General features: G+C 46.2%; 1 protein-coding gene across 1 annotated transcript in view; it reads right to left on the bottom strand.

Moving 5' to 3' along the window:
• MAP6 (microtubule associated protein 6) overlaps window positions 1–15,914 on the bottom strand; it is a 39,086-nt gene extending 23,172 nt beyond the window's left edge. Inside the window, exon 1 of the mRNA XM_064410848.1 lies at window positions 15,038–15,914. Within this exon, the coding sequence (XP_064266918.1) occupies window positions 15,038–15,762 (725 nt within the window). The 5' untranslated portion in view covers window positions 15,763–15,914. The remainder of the gene's footprint in view (window positions 1–15,037) is intronic.
• Between the last annotated feature and the right edge of the window lie 370 nt (window positions 15,915–16,284).

The raw sequence follows: 16,284 nt of genomic DNA, 5'->3' as shown, positions 1-16,284 counted from the left end.
GGCACTGAATAGATGGCTCTATTGTGGAATCTCCTCCTAACAACTTAAAAACTGACTGATATGAGTGAACAAAGCAACTAGTGGTCTCTGCAGGTACCACGCTGTCCACACCAAACCTATCACAGTGTAATAAAAAAGGGGTAAAGATGACAGTACGAAAGTTTTGTATGGAAACGGTGAGAAAGCATGTTGTGGAAGAAAAGTTATTTGGTTAATAATTGGTTATTTTCAAGGGCTCCTCCAGTGTTTGCACAGAGTGTAAAGCTCTGAAAGCAAAGCTCAGACCAAATGGGTTCTGTCTTTATATCAAAGGTGCTCATGGGTTGTGTCTTTATATCAAAGGTGCTCATGGTCTAGAGAGCCCCACTGTGCTCCATCAAAAGCATCATGCTGAGCACACCAAAAATATCAGGGAGACACACCATTCACACATGCATGAGAAGAAAAATCCTAAGCTATGTGCACAGCTGCCTGTGCCAGCAAAGGTGCTCTAGAAATATTGTGTGCAGCAATCAAAACCTGGAGAGCTGCACAGGCTGGGAAAAAAACCACAGAAACACTCAAGAGACTCAGATCCTATTCCCACTTTGGGGAGCATCTTGCATTGCCATGATTTGTGAAGCTGATGGGATGTTACCACTCAGGGATCTGATGTCCTGGGGTCTTTTGGCACCTCCAGGACCTGCCTGAAACATCTGGAGGAGGTTGCAAATGGGCCGCATGCTTAGAGAGTGCTGCAGTGATGCTGATGTGACACCTGGACTAGATGATGGTGGCATTGTAATGTGGATGTAAATAGCCTTAAAAACATATCTGGATCATAGAAACCCACTTCCCAAGAAAGGTACCATTAACATAGAACTGAATAAAAATATTCCTCCACTGCACAGTCTCCGCATGCATCACCCATGCCAGACGCACCTGCCAAACCCAGCTGCCAGCACACAAAAGGGTGCACAGCAATCCCTTTTTTAAAGAAACAAAAGCTCCCAGGCAGTAAATTTAGGAACTGAAAAATAGAAGCACCACTTTTATAAGTCTTCTGTGAAGAACTAGGTGGAGGATTTCTTGTTACAATGCACTTCTGTGCACGCAGCAGATGTTTACAGCCTCTCCATGCCATTTGTATCCTGCTGGGTAAACTATTTGTCTCATTTGAAAATGAGGCGATCTACAAATACTTCTTCCTTTGGAGTGGTTCCAAAATTAATCAAAAACTAAAACATACTAGGGACAAATGTATTAAGCAGGTATTTAATTGAGAGAAGAGATGATGGAAAAAGACAGAGTTCTTGTCTCCCAGGCAGAGCATGCAAGCTTTAAACACACTCTTGGATTGATAGCTATTGCAACTGACAGAGCAGAAAGGCTCAGAAAAAGCACTCCTTCCCTTCCCATAAATAATTCACCTCCCAAAGCAGTTCATAAAATGTTCATATTAAGTAATAATTCAATTTTTCATTGCAAAAAGAAACCCCAAACATGCTAGCCAAGAAAAAAATCAACCCAAAGGAGGATGGGAAAATGATTGCTCGGAAGCTGTCATTGCTGAAGCAATTCAATGGGGTCATTCTTGGCTGTACTCTGCCCTGTTTGGTCAAATCCTGATCCTGCCCTGAACAGGGTTTTCCACTGATCTCTGCAACAGCTGCATGAAGCCTCCTCTCGAGTCATAGAATCATAAAATCATTTATGTTGGAAAATACTTCTATGATCATCACGTTCAACCATTACCCCAGCCCTGCCAGGACCACTATTAAGCCCTGACCACAAGTGCCACATCCACACACTTTCTGAACAGCATGAAGTGTTTTCCAGCCAGGGAGGGTGGGTTCAGTGGTCCCACATTAAGCTCTGCTGTCAAGCAATGACGCTTTTGATTTCAAGTCAACATGAATGTGAGGGGGCTGTGAGCCCACTAACAGGTTATTTGTCTTGGTTGCCAAAATATACAAGGTCCAACATGGGGTAAGGCTCCAACAGCCCAACATGGGATGGAAGACTGAGAGCATGGCAGGGAGGAGAGAGGATAGTGGGACAATGATTGATGATCAGCAGAAGCCATCAAGATAATATAAATCAAATGTCACCACACATACACACAGACAGCTTTTATTAAAATTCTAATTGCTTGATCCAACCTATGCCCTGGGGAGCATAAAGAAAAGCTAGCAGCACCAAGGTCACTTCAGACAAAAAAATCAATGCAGAGAATGAGTGATAATGATTTTTCTTTCTCCTAGATTTACAGAGAGGGACTGTGGAGATCTCCTCCTGGCATCTCCAGAGATGCACAATATCACTTAGACTTTGTCCAGCAATACACTTAATACATTTTTAACTTTTGACATCCAAGTTTTGCTCCTCTTGACTGTGACAACATCAGGTTTGAGCATCCTAACCCACTGCTACATTTCATAGATGCAAAGATAATAATCCATTTCTGTCTTCCAAAACCATTCCATACTTTCCAGCTTTCTGCAGTGACCATGTCTGCTGCACTCCTGGGGTCTCTAAAGGGTGTCTTTAGAACCTTCTCTGATCCATGACTGCTGAAGTACAAAACCAAAATCTGACCAAAAGTCTTGACTAATGTGGAAAGATGTTACATCCTCTCCATGTATCTTATTTTTGGAGCTGAAATCCTCTTGTAAGCTATGGAGAAAGGACTCTTTTTCCTTATAACACATGAAACTATGGGGAGATGAAAGTGTTCACATTGATATCGAGTGAAGGCCTCCATGTTAAAGTAAGCAGATGTTGAAATGGCTTGTGATCCCATGAGAAGTTTGAGCAAAGAAAGAGAGAAGAGTAGCTCAGTGCTTCCAAGAGAAGAAGAAGATCTCTGTTCCCAGGGATGAAGATGATTTTAGAGATAGGTGATGAGAACTTTTGCCTTTGAACAGCTCTTCTTTAAAACAATACCCCATAAGTTGACATGGCCCTTAAGCACAGCTGTGGGAAAAGCTTGTGGAAAATGGGAGCAATTTCACGATGGCAGATTTCCCCGGGTGGCTGCTATTTGTGAGGAAATTGAGAACCACAAGAGGACTGTTTTCTTTCCTCTTGCGGAGAAGTCTCCACAACATTAACAAGAGGGACTTCTGTCCCTAAGTGAACTGAAGAAAGACTATTCTAGAGGTGGTAAACTGACCGGAAATTTTAGGGTTTGTTTCTTTACATTGTCAGTGGGAAAGAAAAGGTGGGGAGACGAAAAGTGTTCTGAAGGGCTTGTTTTGATTCTTACTACTTTTTTCTTTTAGTTACTTTTAATAACATTTTCTTTATATCCTTTTAAAGTTTTGAGCCTGCTTTGCCCTTCTCCTAATCCTATCTCACAACAGGAAGTGAATGCACTGGTGATTGGGCACCACTAAAGCCCACCACACTCATCAGCACATTAATTGGGGAAATCTCAAAATTGGGGAAATGTGAAATTGGCGAACCAAAACCACTATACAAAGTACCAGTTAGAATTACAGGAGGAACAGAGTGCTGCAAATGTAAATTGCCTGTTGGATATTTAAGGCATCCTACACCTGAAGAGGCTCCAAGAGAACTGGAGACAGACTTGGACAAGTGTCTGGAGGAACAGGATAAGGGAGAGTGGCTTCCCACTGCCAGAGGGCAGGGTTAGATGGAATATTGGGAAGAAATTGTATTAGCCTGGCCACAGGTTGCCCAGAGCAGCTGTGGCTGCCCCATCCTTGGATGTGTTCAGTGTCAGAGAGTCCTATTGATGGGCTATTCAAAGATGAATCTCAGGTAAATAATCCCTAAGTGATATGAAAGACACACGCAAAACTGGATTTGTAGTCACCAGCTGGAAAAAACCCAAGGAATGATGTAAGAACTCAAAATCTGGTGTCCCTCAGGCTGTCCCCAGTGATCCTTGTCAGATCACCTGAACATGGACATCTCTCTACCTGCAGGGTGAGTGTAAATGAATGAAATCAAAGGAAAAAGAGGAAAAACCTAGTTTTTTAATAATTTTATAAACAAATATCTTCTCCTTCCACAAGATCTTACACTGAACTTTATACAGTAACCTCCTATAATATTTCGTAAGTAGAATATCCTTGATCATTTGTTCCTGTGGCAGCTTGAACACATTTCCAGCACCTGTGCAGCTTCCCATGGGACGTTTCCGCACAGTAAAGAAGGATGCAGTGTGTACAGCAATTGAGGTCATGGTGATTCCCCTCATTTCCCCTTCTGCATAGCACATGAATGCAGTTTCTATGTCAAGGGCATAGCCCTGAACCTGGACACTGCCAGACTCTAGCACCCAGTAATACTTCTATGAGCTGGAATGTGGTATTTGCTGAAATCCAGACTGGGGACCAGGTTAAATTGGAAATGTTTGCAAGTGTTTGGAGACCTTAAAACAAAATACAGCCTCTATTTCAGTGCTTACAGCACCCCTCATCAGAGCAACATGGGAATGAAAGTGGGGTACAGCAGTGCACCACCTTCACATCTTCCCTCTTCCTGGGCCATAATTACAAGAGAAGCCTCTGTTTCCTCCTATTTTGCATCATGTCCTGAGTCTGACATGAAAAGACCAATTTTACACAATCATCCAGTTTGACTTCCCACCCAATTTCCATATCAAACATCAGTGTGACAAAGCCTGGTTACTAGATCCCAGCACTAACTCCTTGGAGCACCCCTACTGCCCAAGAGGGTGTGAGAAAGATGATGATATATGTGTCACCACTGACGACTACTGGACATCAAAACCCACTGGAAGACCAAAGATTGAGATAGGAAGGACTGGACAGACACATCTGGCTGCAACCACAGTGTCTTAAATTTAAAGAAATGTCTATCAGTTATTCACTGCCAGCTTTGGACATTGCACCACCCTGCAAGATCTTTGTTCTAGAGGAAGCTGGCCTTTGCAAACACTTACCAAAAGTACTGCCAAGACTTCAGTGACTCGAGGTACCAGCAGAAACCCAACTAGAAAACCATCCTCTAAGGCAAGAGATGTGCTTCCAATTTTCAGAGCAGCCAGGGAGACAAATTGCAACTGGTCATAAAAGAGAAATCTGTCTTGGAAGGATGAAAATCCTCCATGTACAGGGAAAGAGAATCTTGGGAAATGGGGCTGGGGAGAATCTCACAGGGTGTTCATCTGCCCAACCTCGCAGATGCTGAATTAGAAAACAGACAGAGATTTCTCACTGGAATACTTTGCAAGGTTGCTGGTGCCTGACTAATGGTGCTTGGCTGTTGCTCTTTTTTTCTTGTGTTTTAAAAGGGTTAAAGATATGCAATGCTGTGCAGGTGCTTTGCTGCTCAGAAAGGGGAAAAAGCAGAAAGTGGTGGTCTTAAAAACCCCAATGGCCTTCTGTAGTATAACTAATCTAATTAATTAATCCCAGAACGTCTTGGAATGACCTTAAAAATCATCTCATTATGACCCCCTGCCACACGCAGACACCTTCCACTAGACTAGGTTACTCCAAGCCCCGTCCAACCTGACCTTGAACACTTCCAGAAATGGGACAATCACAGCTTCTGTGGGCAACCTGTGCCAGGGCCTCGCCACCCTCACAAGGAGGAATTTCTTCCCAATATCTTACCTAAATTTCTTCCATTTCCATTTGAACTCATTTCACCTTATCTTGTCACTACTGTTCCTGATGAATAGTGCCCCTCTGGCTTCTTGTAGGCCCCTTCAGACACTGCAAGGTGCTGTGTGGTCTCCACACAACATTCTCTTCTCCAGGTTGATCACAGCTCCACCAAAAAAAAAATAAACCAAACAAACAACCCCACCCCCCACAAAAAACCCAAACAAAAAACTTAAAATAACTAAAAACCAGTTTAAAATTTTTTAAAAAATCATATTTTAAAAGTAATTCTTAAAAATGTAAAGTTATAACATTTAAAACCATTCATATTTTTTCTTAAAGAGTAACAGTCTTCCCACCTTCTCAGCACCAAAATCTCCTATTTTGTAATGTTAACAGCACAGCTTGCAGCCAAATCACCAAAGCACCGACAGTCTATCCATATACACATTGTGTGCAAAGAGTTGCAGGGTCCCCTCAACTGCAGGCACTTTTTGATCAAAAAGAAATTACTGATTGAAAAAATAGTTTGCCATATGTCTTGGTTTGAAAAGACAGGTGTCTGCTAAGGAAGGCAGGAACCTCCCCTGAAATGGAAAATGTAAACCCCCTCCCTCTGAATTCTTATGATTTTGAAATTAAGGGGGGCTCTCAGGCAAAGATATGGGAGCAGGAGTAACAGTTATTTATTAGGGAACAAAATTATAAAAATAAAAAAGCAGTAATACAAAACAACACTGACAGAGTCAGAACATGACCTGACACCCTGTGGGTCAGGGTGTTGGGAGCAGTCCAGTTGGAATTGTGGCTGCAGTCCTCATGGAGTGGCAGATGTGGTTCTGTTGGAGCAGGGATCCTGTAGAAGGGTCTGTAGTCTTCCTCTGAAGATTCAGTGGTGGTGTAGATGGGCCTGGTCTTCCTCTGGGAATCCAGTGGAGAAGACAGCTATGCCTCTGGGAATCCAGTGGAGAACGCTGCACTGGTGTCCCAGGATCTCAGATTATATCCAGGTAGGAATGCTTGGCTCCTCCTCCTGGGTGGAGCATCTCACAATTGAATGCTGTAATATTATCAGGCATGCAGTGACACTCATGGCTCATTAACAGAGGATATTTCCCAGAGGGAGGATTGGTTTGTGGAAGAGATAAAGAAAACTGCTCAATTAACAGAGGAAACTGCCCCAGCTCTAAGAGATGGCAAACAGAATAGACACTTATCTTCAATACAGGACACCATATAATGAGCTATTAATAAAAATAAAGCAGTTATTAATAGAAAGCAAAATGTGTTTGCAATAGAACACCTGCAATGCTGGATTTGGGGAGAAGAAATGAGTTGGAGGCTAAAGGAGTAACTTGGTGAATAGCCCAGTCTGTGTGTATAGTATTTATAATAACAAAAATAGATATACATAGATATAAACTTAATATATAAAACAGTGTATACAATATATTAATATATGGAAATAAATAATAAATAACTACAAATATTTTTAAAATATTTAGATAGATAGATAGATAGATAGATAGATAGATAGATAGATAGATATAGGATATTGGGAGGATATTCAGAATGCTGAGGTATATAACAAGAGAAATAAAAATTCCATTCTATAGAACTTCCCTAAAATGGCCCTTTCCCTCCTGGCTGGTGCTGACCATGATAGCAGAAGAGTATCCCTGCTCTTGCCCCAGTAGAGCAAGGCTTAGACAAAGACACCATATGAATATATATATATATATATATATATATATATACACACACACATATATATAAATACATTCAGCTCACAGCAAAGAACAATGAGATTGTTACAAGACTGAGTGCAGAAGTACTTAGAAAGCTTGTTTAGCTGGTAGGAGACAGGAAAGGAAAGGTCATACTCTAAATGCAAAAGGAGACATATTTATAACAACATATGTCTTAATGATTTTTTTGAAAAAAGAAAGGATAGGTAATCTAGATTAGTTGATCTCTCTCCTCTTTATTTACTTTGTGTTACAGTGGTGGCTTGAAACCACCAAGGACAAGTGGGATCTGCCCTACAGCATCAGCTCCTGCATCCCAAAGAAGCTGTGACCAGACACACAAGTGTGTGGAAGGGGAGGAGGAGAGATGTGTGTGACACATCCTTTGACACAATAACTGACTTAACAGACAAAAGAAATGTGAAAATCTATTTGGTTTCAGCAAAGCATTTTATCCAGGGCCTTGTGAGAAATGATTAATTAAGCCAGTGAACATGAACATCAGCAGAATGGGAAGCCAGGCGAGGGAAACGACAGTGATGAATGTTGGGAGGCTGAGCTGCAGCCTGGAAGAAGGTTAGCAGTGTTTAACATTTTTAAGGTTGACTCTGGCACTAAAAAAGTAGGGCAACATTGATGACACCTCCTAGTGACAATGTAATTGGGAGCACCAATGTGTAGGAGGACTGGGAAATCACAGAGGAAGGAGGGGATTGACCTTGACTGACATGCTCAAAATGGAATGAAAATTAGTAGTTAATTCTAGGCTTGGTACTAATCACCAGAATTTTTTGCTATGGGATGTAACTGCCTAAGAAGGAGAAGTAGGAGAACAGAATGGACATCCTTGTTATCTAAGAGTAAATGAGGGATTCATAATGAATCTGTGATGCCCACAAACAGGACTTGTGAGTCTTCAGTAGAAATAGGGACCTCATTCCCAAAGGGCAACAGTCTCCATCTCTGTTTAAGAAAAAGAGATTTCATCTAGAAAGAGCTAGAGGGACAAGGCTGATACCAGGAAGTCAAAATTTTTGCTTCCTAGCTACAGAGCCAAACGATGTGGATACTGTACTTGGAGACACTGAGCAGTGAGGTTTGGACAGGGGAAAGTCACTAAGTATGCCAATAAAACAGAAAAAATACAAGAGAGAAATAACCAAATACAACAGCAAACTACAATCTGCCCATTAGCCCAGACTATAAACGAGTTGCAAATCATCAGAGACTGAGGTCTTGGCACAGCCTTCCTGCTGGCATAATGCAACTAAAAATTCTGCATTTCTTAGACAGAGCCTTAGGTGTTAATCATAAAGACTAAATAACAAACCAGATAATTGGACTTCAAGGTTCAGAGGGCCCCATCCAGCTCCATGTGCCTGAAGGTCTCTCTGAGGTGACCCAGCTGAGCAGGAGCAGAGGAACAGTTGCTCAAGCATGTTGACTCCATCACCTGAATGCCACCTCCATCTCTTCTTCCTGCTCTACCATGTCCTAAGGCATGCACAGACCAGCTCCAGCTTGCACACAATCAAAACAGCAAAATTCAGTTTCACCTACAATGCTGAGCAGCTCCCCATTGGCTTTTGGGGCTGGATGTTGTCCACCTTGAACTGACTGCAGGGAACACATTGCCACATACTCCAACCTGGAGCTACCTGCTTGCAAGTGTCCCCAATTTGAAGACACCACCGGTCTTTCTCAGCTGCTGGACTAGATCCAGAGGAGATCAAGAATGTGGCAGAATATCTCTCTGCCTGTGTGTTGTGGTTTGACACTGGCCAAATGGCAGGCAACCACAGCAGATGCTTGCTCACTCACTACTCGCTCCCCTGCTACAACTGGGCAGAGGAGAGGAAAAAAAATCAAATGAAGGGTTCATGAGTTAGGATAAGGACTCAGAGAAAACACTCCAAGGGCAAAACAGGCTCAATTCAGAAGTACAAAATGAATTTATTACTAACAAAGTCAGAGGAGGATAATGATAAGTAAAATAAGCCCTTAAAACACCTTTTACCCCAACCCCTTCCTCCTTCCCACCAACAGCTCAGGGAGACGGGATGGGGGTTTTGGTCAGGTCATCACCGAGATTTTCTTCCACTGCTCAGGGAGAGAAGTCCTTCCTCTGCGACATCATGGGGCCCCTTCCCACAGGAGACAGTTTTTGTGAACTTCTCCAGCATGGTTCCAATCTCACAAGCACCAGTCCTCCCAGAACTGCTGCAATGTCAGCATCTTCCATGGGAAAACACTCCTCCCAAAACTGCTGCAGCATGGGCCACTCTTCCACGGTGTACAATCTTCCAAGGAAAGGCTGCTCCTGGAAGCAGGGCTCCCTCTCTTCACCAGGTCTCTCTCTGGATCACAGCATCCTCCATGCATCCACCTCCTCTGGTGTGGGTGGATCTCTGCACCCCTCGTGGATCCCCGTGGGCTGCAGGGGCACAGCTGCTTCTCCATGGACATCACCATGGCCTGCAGAGGAATCTTTGCTCTGGCACCTGGAGCACCTCCTGCCCCACTGACCTTGGTGTATCCATGTTGTTTCCCTCACATGTTCTCACCTCCTCCTCTTCTCTGGCTACAAAAAAACTATGTCCACTTTGTTTTGATTTTCTTCTTAAATATGTTATCACAAAGGCGTTACCAACATCTCTAGCTGGGCCAGTTTTGGCCAGCAGCATGTCCATCCTCAGAGCCATCAGGGATTGGCTCTGCCAGACATGGTGGAAGCTTCCAGCAGCTTCTCACAGAAGGCACCTCTGTGGCCACCCTGCACTACCAAAGACCAGGCCATGCAGGACCAACAAAGCCTGTATCATCCATCTCCATGCTCTGTGTCTTAATAAACACTAGGGCCATTAGTCATTAGTTACTCATACAACCGGTCCCTGTGGTTTCAGCAGACATTGTGTCTCCTCCTGCTACTAAAGGTATGTATCAAGTGACCCCTGAGACAGAGCTCAGCCTTTGCCAGAGCTGCCAAACACCTCTCTGAACAGCCTTTTCTGGATGGAAGAAAAGATTGTGCCCCTTCCCTTCCACCTGAGAAAATTGCATCCCTCTGCCTACACAGTTACTTTAATAAACACTCTCATAGCTGAAACAACAAGGATTTGGAGAATGGTATCTGCCCAGGAATGTTCTCCAGCAGTGGAGTCTGGGATAGCCCTCACTCATGCTGTTAAACCTCTTTAACCTCTAAAACCAAGGTGGTTGCATCCAAACTGATTGTAGGGATAAGTTATTGGCTTGGGAGTGTGTGCTACCAAACTCAGCGTGAGAAGTGGGCTAGGGAGTGTACATGATGTTTCCACACCCAGGAACTTGTCCTGGGACTCTTTAATTTACTAGTACAGACACAGCTATGGATCTGATCAGAAATTTCAGAAGGCAATGGAAAATTTCCCATCTTACAGCATAAGTAGTGTTATTAGCATTTTCACCAAGATAGGAGATGCCCTCCACTGGAGATTTTCATGAATAGGTTAGATAAAATCACAGAAACACAGAATGGCTTGGGTTGGAAGGGACCTTAAAGCTTATCTTGTTCCATTCCCCTTCCACAGGCACAGACACCTTTCAGCAAACCAGGCTGCTCCAACCCCCGTCCAACCTGGCCTTGGATCTTTCCAGGGATGAGGCAACCACAGCTTCTCAAGGCAACCTGTGCCAGGGCCACAGCACGCTCACAGCCAATAATTTCTCCCTGATATCCCTTCTAACCCTGCCATCTGACAGTGGGATGCCATTCCCCCTTGTTCTGCCCCTCCAGGCCCTCGCTCAAAGCCCCTCTCTGGCTCTTGAAGCCCCTTTAGGCACTGCCAGGAGCTCTGAGGTCTCCCCAAAACCTTCTCCTGTCCAGCCTGAACACCCCCAGCTCTCCCAGCCTGTCTTCAGAACAAGGAGGAGTATGACTTTCCTGCCCTTTTGTATCTTGGTCCAGCCTTCCTGTGTGGACATCCCTCCCTAAATTATCTCTGCTGTATCTCTGAAAACCAGGCAGCAAGTCTCCAGTGCTGACTCATTCATCTCTATAGCTACTACAAATTCTCATTTGCTCCACATCCTTAGTACCTCCAGGGTTTGAGATGAATGACAGAACATTTGCAACAGGCGATTCATTAGTACTAGAGGCAGTCCAAAATTTTCCATTGAAACCTTTATTGTCTTGTTTCCTCTGCTAGGAAAGGAAGTTGGTGGGAGGGAAAAAATAATTGGTTTGGTAAAAAAAAATTAAATCTGGTTTCACAATATTACTTCTCTGGGGGAAATTAATTCTCTTAGTACTCATTTTGATATGTTACAAAGGGGGTAAATGGTTCCTCTCAGTTTTGTATCTTTTTTTTTTTAGGGAATAAAGCTAACAAAAGAAGCAGAATGCAAGACAAAGAAGAAGGGGGGAAAAACACCCAAGAAACACCTAATTCTGTTATTTTCCCATAATTTCCAGATAAAAATGGAAAGCATTCATTCATTCCTTCTTTTATTTTTGCCAAATGTGCTTTTAATTGTTTTACATCCACCAGCAAATGACACTGTGAGCATATTTTGTTGCTTGTTCTCTCTGATCCCAAGCCCCCAGTCAAGTCCAGCCTGCTCCATCCTTTGGTGCACCAGGGAGAAATGCTCTGTCCATCCCACCCAGAAGTTCAGGAGGAGAAATCCTCTCACCCATACAGACAAAGCCCTCACAGAATTGAACAAGAAACAGCTTCACCCACCACCAGCAGCTTTCTATGGGGCTTGTCACTGACCTGACTGAAGGATTTCCAGATCCTTGGTCCCTCAGGGTCCACAGGCCACCCTGAGAAGTAGGGTGTGGGGGAGTGTGAAGGAGATATAACCCGCCTTGGTTACCTATAAACTCATGTGCTAGGGAGGGAAACTGAGGCAAGAAGCCCCTCAGTGCTGGAACCATTGCACACCCAGTGAGAGCAGTGGGAATAAGTACATAAAAAAATCCCATATATAACTGAATAGTTAACAAATTAGAGTTAATAAATATATAAATATAAAAATATAAATAATGTAAATACAATTAATAAGATAAATAAATACTAGAAATACTGGAAATAAATTATATTTACTCTGTAGGATCCCTGGGCACAGGCAGTCTCTGGCAGACATCCACAGTCCTGCCACTCTGGCTTCACTGAAGGCTTCTTGCTCAAATGCTAATACAAACAAATCCCTCATCCCTCTGGCTGGCAGGAACCTCCATCTTCCATGGACACCACCACCAGGCACCACCTCTGCTCTGTACCTCTGTGTGACCTGGGGGGAGGTCACAGGCACGGGGACTCTGTGATATTCTAGGTACACAGAGGTTAAAAAAGAGAATTCTTCCCTTTAGCATGGACTTCCCCCGTGACCTTGGGCTGGTCGCTGACTCCATCCCATGCTCTCAGGTATTCCTCACATGGAAATAATACCCAGTGGGACAGAGTGAGCTTAAAAACTACTGCTGGGCTGCTCTTTGGTTTCATCAAGGAATTGTTTCCCAGCCTTGGAAGCACTGATTTGCAGCAGTGACAGAGGACTGTAAGGAAATCTCCCCCCCACCACTCTCTGCTGATGGGGAGCCTTCATCCATGCACATGGAACAAAAGCCCCGTGTGAGCCATCCCTGCTCCTCTCTAGGAAGAGGCCATTAGGAGGCAGTTTTTGGCTGCTGGGTGGCCTGTAAGGCTGCCCCAATAGGCTGTGAGTCTCCATCCTTGGAGATGTACAATATCCACCCAGCATGCCAGCAGCCAGGTTCTTGGCAGTAATTAGGATTTGGAGAATTTGGTTTTTTATAAGAATCCAAACAATAAACAACATTTAGAAGATGCCTAATTTGAACAGGCAATGAGAACAATTAGCCAAAACATCACTTATGCATTAATGAAGAGGCGCTTCTATGGCTGAGTGTCAGAGCAAACACTTCTGCAATATGCAGCAAGGAAGAAAAACATGGAAGTGGGAGGACACTTACCCAAGTGGAAAGAGAAGCCCTAAGCATTGTGAAAGCCGACAAGCAACACAAAGAAAGCTGAATCCTTCTAGTTCTTCTTAGCTTTAACATCCCTGCTGATCCAACCCCTTTCCTTGGGGAGGAATCCTAGCCCAGTGCCTTAGGAATTTGGTGGAGCAGACTGGAGGGATAGGAAAGCGAATAATTTGCATTTAAATATGCAAATAAGTCCAATTATCCTTTGTAGCAGTGAAAGAGAAGCAGCACATTGGCCCTCCAGTTCCAGGAGAGCTTTCTGCTTTAGCCCTGCTACCAAGGTGAGCAGACAAAAAGCTGAGTCTCAGTTCACAGCAGATGTAAGGGCTGTGTCACTCCCCAAGACTCCCTTCCCAACACTCTCCAACCCTGTAAAACAGAGCCCCCCAAAATCCCTAGCCACTTTCTTGTGTCTCAGCCAAGCACCACGTCACACCTGGATGCACCTGAGCCTCCAGCATTACCAGGGAGAGTTAAGAACTGATGCCAAATGACAGCAAAAATCAAGATCTCACTGCTTGAACTGTTTCCCACTCAGGGAGGGGGGAAAGCAGATGATTGTCAGCTTTGCTCTGTGGGACAGAGGAGGCAAGTCCCAGCTTCATCCTAAATCTGCATGAATGCATTACCTGCTTGATGGCCAGGTGTCACCTCTAATCTCCCCAAGAAGGAAAATAAATCATTCAGTGGCATAAACAGCTCAGCATTCACACAGCTATAGGGAAAAGCAAAACGGCTGCAATGACACTTTTTGTCACCACAGCTTTGCTCTATGCCACTTCCACCCAGGTCTCGGCAGTGGTGGGCTCTGCCAAAGAAAGTGCTGGAAAACACAACTGCAGCAAATCCTCCTTGCACACGTACATGCAGGGCAGCCACCCCATCCCTTGTTTTTGCATTCCCAACACACCGAACGCCCTGAGGCGGAGAGAAACAACAACAGCAGCTCACTGCAAGGAGCTTCACACTCCGAATCCCAAACAAGGTCTACTGCTGAAGTGAATTAAGGGCATCCGTTTCTACTTGGCTGGGGGGGGACAGAGGGATGTGTCATCCCCTGCTGCGCTGCATTAAAACATGGCAGCATCTGAAGGCTGCCCCACCCAAGCGGCCTAGGATGCGTGTCCCTCATCCTGGCGCATCCCCGGGATGCTTTGTCTTGAGCGTGGGCCAGCCTAAGATGCTTCCTGGGACTCTCCTGCGCCTGGGGCATCCCATTCGTGCCTGCCCCCCCCCCCCCGATGATACGGCCGGGTTGCCGGTCCTTTGGGTTGGCTGCAGCCTGACAGCCAGGGACGTGCTTGGGAAGGACCAGAGGTGACTTGCACATTCCACGGACGTGACCCCAAACATCGCCCCTACGGAAATCCAAGGTGGTGGGTGTCTTTGAATTTTGGAATGCACTGGAGGGAAGGGAACAAAAGACACTGCTGCCAAACCCGACAAACCGCCAACAAAAAGTGTCCATGTAATCACTACCTGCACAATACCTACTGCCCCCATCATCGATTCCCAGAGAGGTGGGGAATTTAAGGACACCCCCCGGGCAGGAAATCGGCAAGCCCCCCTGGAATGTTTCACCACAGCCTCACTCCCAGGGTGGGATGCTCCTCCAGGGAAGCGCACAGGGCGACTGGGTAAGAGCTGACGAGGGGCCGGCAGGTTGGGGATCTAGATGGATGAATTTGGGGACCGGGGATGTGTCTCCTCACCTGTAGGACGAGCTGACCCCCGCCGCCACCTCCTCTTTGATCTGCCTGTTGACAGCATCGGCAGCAGCCCGGCCTCTGCTCGGCTCCGCCGGCTGCCCGCCCGCCTCCTCCGCCTTCTTCCGACCCTTCTCTCGCCCATCCCCGGGCCGCACTGCTTTGGGATGCTCATCCTCCACCTCGGCGTGTTCCTCCTTCTTCTCGGGAGGGAGGTGCACCTTCCGCCGCTTCTCCTGAGCCGGTTTCTCCGGGGCAGCGCGGTCCAGGGCCAGGACGGGGGAAGGTCCCGGTTTGGGGATCCAGGGATGGTCGCCCCGCTTGGGGATAGGCCAGGCACGGAAATCCTTCTGGTACTGCGTCTCCTTCTCGAAGGGAGTGTCCGAGGGCTGGTACTCGCTCTTGGGCTTGCAGCTCGGCTCCGGCCGCTGCACCTTCCAAGGCTTGTAGTCGTGCCGCATGACCGAGTCGGCCGGGGGAGAGGCGTGCGGGGCCGGGCCGGGCCGGGCGGGGCCGGGAGCCGGCTCAGCTCCGCCGGCCCCCGCGGCCGCCTCGCCGCCGGGCTGGGTCTCGATGGGCGCCGCGGGGCGCGGCGGGGCCGCGGGGGCGGCAGGATGCTCGGTGGCCTCCGAGTACTTGGTGAAAACGAGCGGCACGGCGATGTCCGCCTTGTCCAGCTGGTTCCAGAAGCGGGCGATGCAGCAGGCGCGGGTGATGCAGGGCCACGCCATGGCGGCCCCGCGCCGGGAGCGACCGCTCCGCGCTCCGAGCCCCGCTCCGCTCGCCGCCCCAGCGCCGCGCTCCGCCCGCACCGGGGCGGGAGCCGGGCGGGGCTTGCACGCACACGGGCACGGACACGGCACGGACACGGACACGGGAAAGGCACGGACACACCCGCACCTACACACGCGTGTGATGCACGGCTATGGGCGTGCCCACGCCCGCACATCCATGCATTCATTACACACGCGTGTTGTGGAAAATGTGTATTTCATGATCGGCTTTCCGCAAGTATTAAAATGAATATTGTATGTGTATGTTAGAAAGTTATGCTGTATTAATTTTCGTAAATACAGTTTTAGGTTATAACATAATGTTAAAATAGAAACGATGCTATGCAAGATACTTGTTTAAGAAAGGACTCGCACCAGATAGGAGCCACAGGACACCTAAATCTTTCAGAGAAAGGGAATTTATTGCTCCCTTATCAGCACAAAACTAACTTCTTCCCACCTCGCTCAGACGGCATGAGG

This window comes from Passer domesticus, chromosome 2, assembly GCF_036417665.1.
Source record: "Passer domesticus isolate bPasDom1 chromosome 2, bPasDom1.hap1, whole genome shotgun sequence".
Classification (NCBI taxonomy): domain Eukaryota; kingdom Metazoa; phylum Chordata; class Aves; order Passeriformes; family Passeridae; genus Passer; species Passer domesticus.
Note: the sequence above shows the minus strand (reverse complement) of the source record. Positions and strands in the feature narration are given on the sequence as shown.